Below are 10,476 nucleotides of genomic sequence, written 5' to 3'. Positions count from 1 at the left end.
CTCCTCCTGTCCTCCTCTTCCTCCTCCTCTCCTCCTCCTGTCCTCCTCCTCTCCTGCTCCTCCTCCTGTGCGTCTCCTCGCCTTCGTCCCTCTGAGGAAGGACAGTCTCAGCGTGTCCGTCGTCTCCTCCATGAAACGAGGCAAAAGTCTCAACGAGTGAGTCTCCTCGTCCTCCTCCTGCTCCTCTTCCTCCTCCTGTCCTCTCCTCTTCCTCCTCCTGTCCTCCTCTCTTCCTCCTCTCCTCTTCCTCCTCCTGTCCTCTCCTCTTCCTCCTCCTGTCCTCCTCTCTTCCTCCTCTCCTTCTCCTCTTCCTCCTCCTCCTCCTCCTCCTCCTCCTCCTCTCCTCTTCCTCCTCCTGTCCTCCTCTCTTCCTCCTCCTCCTCTTCCTCCTCCTCCTCCTCCTCCTCCTCCTCCTCTTCCTCCTCCTCCTCCTGTCCTCTTCCCCCTCCTCCTCCTGTCCTCTTCCTCCTCCTCCTCTTCTCCTCTTCCTCCTCCTCCTCTCCTCTTCCTCCTCCTCCTCCTCCTCTCCTCTTCCTCCTCCTCCTCCTGTCCTCTTCCCCCTCCTCCTCCTTTCCTCTTCCTCCTCCTCCTCTCCTCCTCCTCCTCCTCTCCTCCTCTCCTCTCCTCCTCTCCTCCTCCTCTCCTCTCCTCCTCCTCCTGTCCTCCTCTCCATCCGATCAGAGCGCTCAGGTCTGCTCACACATTCTGAACTTTTATAATAAAATAAATTTTAATGTTCAGAGAAATAAAACTGAAACCTCCTCAGCTCAATAAACAGAGACAAACCTGAATATGATATTTGCAGGTTTGGAAGTTTTATTGTAAATGTCAGTTATATATATTTAGTTATATTTATATTTATATATTTTATAGTTTATATGTTTATATGTTTAGTTCTCAGTTTGGATCTTTAAGTTTTTAAAGTTTAGAAACAAACCTGACTGAAACTTTGACTTTTCTGTTTTTCTCTCTTGTGCCTTTCTTCCTTTTCCTCTTCCTCCTTTACTTCCTCCTCCTCTTCCTCTTCCCTCTCTTCTTCCTTCATTTCCTCTTCCTCCTGCTCCTCCTCTTCCTCCTTTTCCTCTTCCTCCTTTACTTCTTCCTTTACCTCTTCTTCTTCTTCTTCTTCTTCTTCTTCTTCCTCCTTTACTTTCTCCTCCTCTTCCTCCTTTTCTTCTTCTTCTTCCTCCTTCACTTCCTCGTCTTCCTCCTTCATTTCCTCCTCTACTTCCTCCTCCTCTTCCTCCTTTACTTCCTCCTCCTCCTCCTCCTCTTCCTCCTTTACCTCTTCTTCTTCTTCTTCTTCCTCTTCTTCCTCCTCCTCCTCTTCCTCCTGCTCCTCCTTTTCTTCTTCTTCTTCCTTCTCTTCCTCCTCCCCCCTTCCTCCTCTTCCTCCTCCTCCTCCTTTTCCTTTTCCTCCTCCTCTTCCTCAGTCTGTCTGCTCTGGCTGATGATGATGATCTCTCTGAACAGAGTCACAGCTCTGAGCCCAGCTGCAGGTGTGTCTGTGAGGATTAACCGATCATTGATTAACTCATTATTCATTACTGATTAACTGATTATATGTTGACAAGCTCAATGAACCAAATGTAAGGTTTGACAGTTTTGTGTTTGTATCTCAGGAAGATGGAAACATCTGGAGCCAGAGAGAGTCCAGCAGGATCCCTGTCTGAGGGCCGAGGAGGAGGAGGAAGTGAAGGAGGAAGAGGAGCAGGAGCAGGAAGTGAAGGAGGAAGAGGAGCAGGAGCAGGAAGTGAAGGAGGAAGAGGAGGAGGAGGAAGCATCAGCACATCAGATCTGAGCCACAGCAGGAACGGTGAGTTTAATAATGGTTCTTTATATCAGAGGAGTTTGATCTGATGTGGGCCGGATCATTAAAAAGATGGAAGGAAGGAAAGAAGGAAGGAAATAAGGAAATAAGAAGGGAAGGAAGGAAAGACAGGAGGAAGGAGGGAAGAAAGGTAGGAAAGAGAGATAGTGAAGGATTCCAGTGAAGGACGGACAGACAGAAGTAAGGAAGGAAGGACAGATTGAAGGAAGGACAGATTGAAGGAAGGACAGATTGAAGGAAGGAAGGAAGGAAGAATGGAAGGAAGGACAGATGGAAGGAAGGACAGAAGGAAGGAAGGAAGGAAGGAAGGAAGGACAGATTGAAGGGAGGAGAGAAGGAAGAAAGGAAGGAAGGACAGATGGAAGGAAGGACAGAAGGAAGAAAGGAAAGAAGGACAGATTGAAGGAAGGACAGAAGGAAGGAAGGAAGGAAGGACAGATTGAAGGAAGGACAGAAGGAAGAAAGGAAGGAAGGACAGATTGAAGGAAGGACAGAAGGAAGAATGGAAGGAAGGACAGATTGAAGGAAGGACAGAAGGAAGTAAGGAAGGAAGGACAGATGGAAGGAAGGACAGATGGAAGGAAGGAAAGAAGGAAGAAAGGAAGGAAGGACAGATTGAAGGAAGGACAGAAGGAAGAATGGAAGGAAGGACAGAAGGAAGGAAGGAAGGAAGGACAGATTGAAGGAAGGAAGGAAGGACAGATTGAAGGAAGGAAGGAAGGACAGATGGAAGGAAGGACAGAAGGAAGATTGGATAGAAAGAAGGAACAAAGAAAGGAATTAAGGAAGGACAGATGGACGGAAGGACTGAAGGAAGGAAGGAATTAAGGAAGGACAGAAGGAAGGTAGGAAGAAAGGAAAAGAACACAGGAAGGAAAGTGGGCCGGATTGCACCCCTCGGCGGGCCGTATCTGGCCCGCGGGCCTCATGTTTGACCCCCCTGGTTTATATGAATGTAGGTTTTCTCTCTGCAGCATCGTCTTCCTCCTCCTTCTTCACTTCTTCCCGCTCCTCCTCCCCCCTTTCTCCTCCTCTTCCTCCTCTTCCTCTTCCTCCTTTACTTCCTCCTCCTCTTCCCCCTCCTCCTTCACTTCCTCCTCCTCCTCCTCTTCCTCCTGCTCCTCCTCTTCCTCCATTTCCTCTTCTTCTTCTTCTTCTTCTTCTTTTTCTTTTTCTTCCTCTTCCTCCTTCATTTCCTGCTCCTCTTCCTCCTTTACGTCCTCCTCCTCTTTCTCCTTTACATCCTCCTCCTCTTCCTCCTCCTCTTTCACTTCCTCCTGCTCCTCCTTTTCCTCATCTTCTTCTTCTTCTTCTTCTTCTCCCTCCTTCTCTTCCTCCTTCACTTCCTCCTCTTCCTCCTTTACTTTTGTGTTTATATGGACGTAGGTTTTCTTTGATGTCAGAAGCTTTTTTTTCTCTGCAGCATCGAACTCACGAGAAAAAGGATTCAAAGACTCGAAGACGCTGAATGAGAAAACTGGATCTCTGCATTTAGGTACGAAGCAAACCTCAGCTTCACCCAAACCCGCCAGCTTCACCCTAACCCGTCAGCTTCACCCTAACCCGCCAGCTTCACCCTAACCCGTCAGCTTCACCCTAACCCGTCAGCTTCACCCAAACCCGCCAGCTTCACCCTAACCCGTCAGCTTCACCCTAACCGTCAGCTTCACCCTAACCCGTCAGCTTCACCCAAACCCGCCAGCTTCACCCTAACCCGTCAGCTTCACCCTAACCCGTCAGCTTCACCCTAACCCGTCAGCTTCACCCTAACCCGCCAGCTTCACCCAAACCCGCCAGCTTCACCCAAACCCGCCAGCTTCACCCTAACCCGTCAGCTTCACCCTAACCCGTCAGCTTCACCCTAACCCGCCAGCTTCACCCAAACCCGTCAGCTTCACCCAAACCCGCCAGCTTCACCCTAACCCGCCAGCGTCACCCTAACCCGCCAACTTCACCCAAGCCCGCCAGTTTCACCCAAACCCGCCAGCTTCACCCAAACCCGTCAGCTTCACTCTAACCGTCAGCTTCACCCAAACCCGCCAGCTTCACCCTAACCCGTCAGCGTGTCCCAAACCCGCCAGCTTCACCCTAACCCGCCAGCTTCACCCAAACCCGTCAGCTTCACCCAAACCCGCCAGCTTCACCATAACCCGCCAGCGTCACTCTAACCCGTCAGCTTCAGTCTGAACCTGCCGACGTTTCACACATTCAAACTTTAAGTGTTTAAATGTTTGTTTCCACAGACGATGACGTTGAATATGACGACGACTTCAACAGGTGAGACTTTAACTGACCGAAAAATGTCTAAGTGGTGTAACCATAATCACTTTGGAAGGGAAGGAAAGAAGGGATGGAGGGAGGAAGGAAGGGAGGAAGGAAAGAAGAAAGAAAGGGAGGGAGGGAGGAAGGAAGGAAGGAAGGGAGGGAGCGAGGAAGGGAGGGAGGAAAGGAAGGAAGGGAGGGAGGAATGAAGAAAGGAAGGAAAGAAGGAAAGAAGGAATAAAGGAAGGAAGGGAGGAAGGAAGGAAGGAAGGAAGGAAGGAGAATATATTAGGGAATCATTGAACTGGGCGTAACGTCCATGCTGTCTTGCTGCGGAGTTCAGTCTGAATTTATCTATAACCTTCGTGTCGTCCTCCCTTCCTTCCTTCCTCCCTTCCTTTCTTCCTCCTTTCCATCCTTCCCTCCCTTCCTTCCTTCTTCTCTTTCTTCCTTCCTCCCTTCCTCCCTTCCCTTCCTTCCTTCCACCCTTCCTTCATTGAACTGGGCGTAACCTCCATGATGTCTTGCTGCGGAGTTCAGTCTGAATTTATCTATAACCTTTGTGTCGTCCACCCTTCCTTCCTTCCTCCCTTCCTTCCTCCTTTCCATCCTTCCCTCCCTTCCTTCCTTCTTCTCTTTCTTCCTTCCCTTCCTTCCTTCATTGAACTGGGCGTAACCTCCATGATGTCTTGCTGCGGAGTTCAGTCTGAATTTATCTATAACCTTTGTGTCGTCCTCCCTTCCTTCCTTCCTTCCTTCCTTCCTTCCTTCCTCCTTTCCATCCTTCCCTCCCTTCCTTCCTTCTTCTCTTTCTTCCTTCCTCCCTTCCTTCCTTCCCTTCCTTCCTTCCACCCTTCCTTCATTGAACTGGGCGTAACCTCCATGATGTCTTGCTGCGGAGTTCAGTCTGAATTTATCTATAACCTTTGTGTCGTCCACCCTTCCTTCCTTCCTCCCTTCCTTCCTCCTTTCCATCCTTCCCTCCCTTCCTTCCTTCTTCTCTTTCTTCCTTCCCTTCCTTCCTTCATTGAACTGGGCGTAACCTCCATGATGTCTTGCTGCGGAGTTCAGTCTGAATTTATCTATAACCTTTGTGTCGTCCTCCCTTCCTTCCTTCCTTCCTTCCTTCCTTCCTTCCTCCTTTCCATCCTTCCCTCCCTTCCTTCCTTCTTCTCTTTCTTCCTTCCTCCCTTCCTTCCTTCCCTTCCTTCCTTCCACCCTTCCTTCATTGAACTGGGCGTAACCTCCATGATGTCTTGCTGCGGAGTTCAGTCTGAATTTATCTATAACCTTTGTGTCGTCCTCCCTTCCTTCCTTCCTCCCTTCCTTCCTTCCTCCTTTCCATCCTTCCCTCCCTTCCTTCCTTCTTCTCTTTCTTCCTTCCTCCCTTCCTCCCTTCCCTTCCTTCCTTCCACCCTTCCTTCATTGAACTGGGCGTAACTTCCATGATGTCTTGCTGCGGAGTTCAGTCTGAATTTATCTATAACCTTTGTGTCGTCCTCCCTTCCTTCCTTCCTTCCTCCTTTCCATCCTTCCCTCCCGTCCTTCCTTCCTCCCTTCCTTCCTTCCACCCTTCCTTCATTGAACTGGGCGTAACCTCCATGATGTCTTGCTGCGGAGTTCAGTCTGAATTTATCTATAAAACCAACAAAAACACTAAATGTACATTTTAACAAACCTGATGCTGCTTTTAAATCTAGTTTAACTGATTTATGGATTCATCATCTCACCAACACTTATTACTACTGACCCTTCCTTCCTTCCTCCCCTCCATCCTTCCTTCCTTCCTTCCTTCCTTCCTCTCTTCCATCCTTCATTCTTCCCTCCCCTTTTTCCTTCTTCTTTCCTCCCTTCCTCCCTCCTTTCCTTCCTTCTCCCTCTCTTCCATCCTTCCCTCCTTCCTCCTTCCCTCCCTTCCTTCCTTCCTTCCTTCTTCCCTTCCTTCGTCCCTTCCTTCGTCCCTTCCTTCCTTCCTTCCTTCCTTGATTGAACTGGGCGTATGATGATGTCTTGCTGCGGAGTTCAGTCTGAATTTTTCTCCTCCTCCTTTCTCCTTCCTCCTTTCCTTCCTTCTTCCTCCCTCCTTTCCTTCCTTCTTCCTTCCTTCTTCTCTCCCTCCCTTCCTTCCTTACATCCTTAACTCGAGGACAACAGGAGGGTTAAACAGTCAAACATGATTGTAGAGAAATAAAGTGAAATGTGTTTCTGTGTGTTTGCTGCAGTCATCGCTCCGACCTGTCGAGGAGCGAGCTGAGCATCGGCGAGGAGATCGAGGAAGTTTCCATCGAGGGACCGGATCACAGCGACAAGGTGACGATGACCGGAGAGCATTTCAAAATGAAACTCCTTCCTGTCTCTGCTCTGCGTTTAACGACGTTTGTCTTCCTGCAGTTTGACGAGTCGACTCAGGACCTGAGCGTCTCTCAGCTGAGTCACAGTCACGCCGACTACATGGAGGAAGTGTCCTGAAGCTCCCATCATGCACCTCTCTGGTTCCTGAAGCTCCCACCATGCACCTCTCTGGTTCCTGAAGCTCCCAACATGCACCTCTCTGGTCCCTGAAGCTCCCAACATGCACCTCTCTGGTCCCTGAAGCTCCCAGCATGCACCTCTCTGGTTCCTGAAGCTCCCAACATGCACCTCTCTGGTCCCTGAAGCTCCCATAATGCACCTCTCTGGTTCCTGAAGCTCCCACCATGCACCTCTCTGGTCCCTGAAGCTCCCACCATGCACCTCTCTGGTCCTGAAGCTCCCAGCATGCACCTCTCTGGTCCCTGAAGCTCCCACCATGCACCTCTCTGGACCTGAAGCTCCCAGCATGCACCTCTCTGGTCCCTGAAGCTCCCAGCATGCACCTCTCTGGTCCCTGAAGCTCCCAACATGCACCTCTCTGGTTCCTGAAGCTCCCAGCATGCACCTCTCTGGTCCCTGAAGCTCCCACCATGCACCTCTCTGGTCCCTGAAGCTCCCATCATGCACCTCTCTGGTTCCTGAAGCTCCCAGCATGCACCTCTCTGGTCCCTGAAGCTCCCACCATGCACCTCTCTGGTCCCTGAAGCTCCCAACATGCACCTCTCTGGTCCTGAAGCTCCCACCATGCACCTCTCTGCGTTCAGCATTATTTAAGCGTGTAAAGTTTAAAAGTTAAAAATAAAATGATTTTTATCCAGAAACGTTTCTTTTTTCTTTTTTTTGGAAGATTCTTCACTGAAATAAAATAAAAATGATAAAAACTAAATATCAAATGATTTAACAGTAAAAAATGGAAACATTAAGACATAAAACAAGAAAAATACAATTATAATAAAACTAGGGCTGTCAAATGATTATTTTTTTTAATTGAGATTAATCGCAGAATTTCTAGTTAATCACGATTAATCGCGTTTTGAATTGCATGTTTAAAATCCTGTTATTTTCCATTTGAAGGCAGTTTTAAGCCCATAAACTCCCCTTTGGTGGAGCTAAGGCTGGCTTGGCTGCACCTGGGTGTAGCCAAGCGTGGAGGTGCTAACTGAAACTCCACGTACTCCGGTGGTAGTTAAACTCTGTTTGACACAGGTTGCATTTTACTTTTGACTTGTCAACTGAAGCGTCTGGAAGTGTTTTAAAGTTAAACAAGCCGTTCAAAAGTCCAGTAGCTCTCTTACTTTCCATCAGCGCGGTAGGTTTACTGCAGGAGGCCACTTCAAAGCATAGCGCTACAGCTAGAGGAGCCATCTACGGGGGAGTAGAAGGGACAAAAAGACTTACAACATTAAAATGCCATTAAAAAAAATTATTAACACGTTATGGATTGCATTAATCTAATCACAATTAACGCGTTAACGCCGACAGCCCTAAATAAAAACAAAACAAAATAGAAAGAGAGAAAGAAAGAAAATAAAAAGTTTGACTAAAATAAATCATAAAAGCCATTTTTTTAAGATTCATTAGAACATTAAGATTCCTGAAATAATGATAATAGTAAAAATATATAACAGTTGTGTTTATTTGCTCATTACGTTCCAACGATGTGACGATGTGTTAAAATAACCAAGTTTACAACATTCACAGTAGTTTCTGTTTCACTTGCTGGCAGAAGAAGATGCCGCCTCCTTCTCCATGGGGGGTAATGGGTTGGGTTCGGGTTTATCTGGTATATCATCAGCTGATTGGTCTCAGTTATGGTCGTCGTCATGGTGATAGTAGATCTGATCTAAGGTGGTTACTCTCTATGCAGGTGCTCAGCAAGATAAGATAAATCTTTATTGCTTATTTATTTGTAAGCAAACCAGTTCAATCATATAAATTAAAATAAATACGAAGGTAGCAGAGCATGACAGGTCACGTCTGATGTCTCATCTCATCAGACATCAGATTGTCTCTCAGTCTGTTATTTTAAAGCCCTGAATCTCCTGTAGCAACTCAAACTCATGGAGTCCTGAGTGTGTCTGTCAGGATGCTGCTGCTCCAGGGAGGGGGGAGAGAGGGAGACAGAGAGAGAGACAGAGACAGAGAAAGAGAGAGACAGAGAGGGGGGGGGGGCAGAGGATGTTTTGGGCAGTTTTGGTGAACCATAGAGAGATAAAGTAGGTGAGCAGACTCTCAATGGAACAATCTTTATTTATAAAGCTCCAAATCACAGCAGAGTCATGTGAAGGCTCTTTCCACATAGAGCAGGTCTAAACTGAACTCTTCAGGTTTCAGACCCAACATTCCCACATGAGCAGCACTTGGTGACAGTGGAGAGAAAAAAACTCTCTCTCTCCCCTCTCTCTCTCTCTCTCTCCATCCATATAGATGAATGGAGAGTCCCCCGGCAGTCTAAGCCTATAGCAGCATGAACTAGGAGCTGTAACCGGCCCCAACTATAAGCTTTATCACAAAGGAACATTTGAAGCCTACTCTTAAATATAGAGAGAGAGAGAGAGAAGGAGAGGAGCGAGAGGAAGGAGAGGAGAGAGGAAGGAGAGGAGAGAGAGGAAGGAGAGGAGAGAGAGGAAGGAGAGGAGAGAGAAGCACATTGAAGGTCCGGGACTGGAATCTGTCATCCTGACGTCTCCAGGCCCAGATTACCTGTGAGACCAGAAAGCACAGACAACTCCGGGGAAGAAGTTTAGCTTATTGATGCATTAATAGTACATGAATGTTAATGGATATAGATGGATGGATAGAGAGAGAGAGGGAGGAGGAGAGAGGAGCCCAGTGCATCATGGGAGTCCCCCGGCAGTCTAAGCCTATAGCAGCATAAACTAGGAGCTCTAAGTTCTGATGATCCTCAGGAAGTGGAGGCGTTGTTTATTTAATGAATGTTAAGATTTCAGGTTTGAGACGAACTTTAACTTCAAAGTGAAAGCTCCACAGATAAAAACTGATCCTGAAACAGAAACAAAGTGAATCTGATCTAATCTGAGCGACTCGTACCAACACGTTACATAATCTGTTTCATCACGTAACTAAACCACAACATTTCTTTTTCTTTTTAACACTTAAAAATAAAAAGAAGTGAAACTCGTTTTTCTTCCCACAGAAACACGAGAGCAGCGGAGCGGCTTCATTACAGCACAGTCAGAGTCATAAAGTTATTTATCTTTAATGGTCTTAGTGGTTTATGGTGTTTTCATCTGGTAGCATCTTTAGGATCGCTGTAGCTTATTGGTCAGTTACGGTCCTAGTAGTGATGATAGTACATAGCATCATCCATCCTGGTGATGTGGATCAGTGAGTCCGTGTCCGGCTCGGTCCTGGTGCTCCTAACCCTAACTCTATATAAATACACTGAAGCAGTGGTTCATCCTAAGCACTGATAAGATAAGATAAACTTTATTAGTCCCCGTGGTTGCTTAGCAATATGCACACTGACACAGAGACACACAACACACACGACTCGACACAGAGTTACATCAGAGACATGAAGCCAGTCCGATGATAATAAGACTATGTTGATGTGATACTGATCTTACTCAGGTTTAATGAGAGAGAGAGGAAGGAGAGGAGAGAGAGGAAGGAGAGGACAGAAGGTCCAGGACTGGAGTCTGTCATCCGGACGTCTACAGGCCCAGATTACCTGTGAGACCAGAAAGCACAGACAACTCCGGGGAAGAAGTTTAGCTTATTGATGCATTAATAGAACATGAATGTTAATGGATATAGATGGATGGATAGAGAGAGAGAGGGAGGAGGAGAGAGGAGCCCAGTGCATCATGGGAGTCCCCCGGCAGTCTAAGCCTATAGCAGCATAAACTAGGAGCTCTAAGTTCTGATGATCCTCAGGAAGTGGAGGCGTTGTTTATTTAATGAATGTTAAGATTTCAGGTTTGAGACGAACTTTAACTTCAAAGTGAAAGCTCCACAGATAAAAACTGATCCTGAAACAGAAACAAAGTGAATCTGATCTAATCTGA

At 47.3% G+C, this 10,476-nt stretch overlaps 1 protein-coding gene across 1 annotated transcript in view; it reads left to right on the top strand.

Moving 5' to 3' along the window:
• The window catches only part of cep43 (centrosomal protein 43), a 47,417-nt gene extending 40,750 nt beyond the window's left edge, over positions 1–6,667 (top strand). Inside the window, exons 13-17 of the mRNA XM_053337310.1 lie at positions 1,623–1,816; positions 3,255–3,326; positions 4,075–4,108; positions 6,316–6,403; positions 6,485–6,667. Coding sequence (XP_053193285.1) covers positions 1,623–1,816; positions 3,255–3,326; positions 4,075–4,108; positions 6,316–6,403; positions 6,485–6,562 — 466 coding nt within the window. The 3' untranslated portion in view covers positions 6,563–6,667. The remainder of the gene's footprint in view (positions 1–1,622; positions 1,817–3,254; positions 3,327–4,074; positions 4,109–6,315; positions 6,404–6,484) is intronic.
• Positions 6,668–10,476: the final 3,809 nt, after the last annotated feature.

Source organism: Scomber japonicus, chromosome 17 (assembly GCF_027409825.1).
Source record: "Scomber japonicus isolate fScoJap1 chromosome 17, fScoJap1.pri, whole genome shotgun sequence".
NCBI classification, from domain to species: Eukaryota; Metazoa; Chordata; class Actinopteri; order Scombriformes; family Scombridae; genus Scomber; species Scomber japonicus.
The sequence above is the reverse complement of the archived record's forward strand: the minus strand, read 5'-3'. Positions and strand labels throughout refer to the sequence as shown.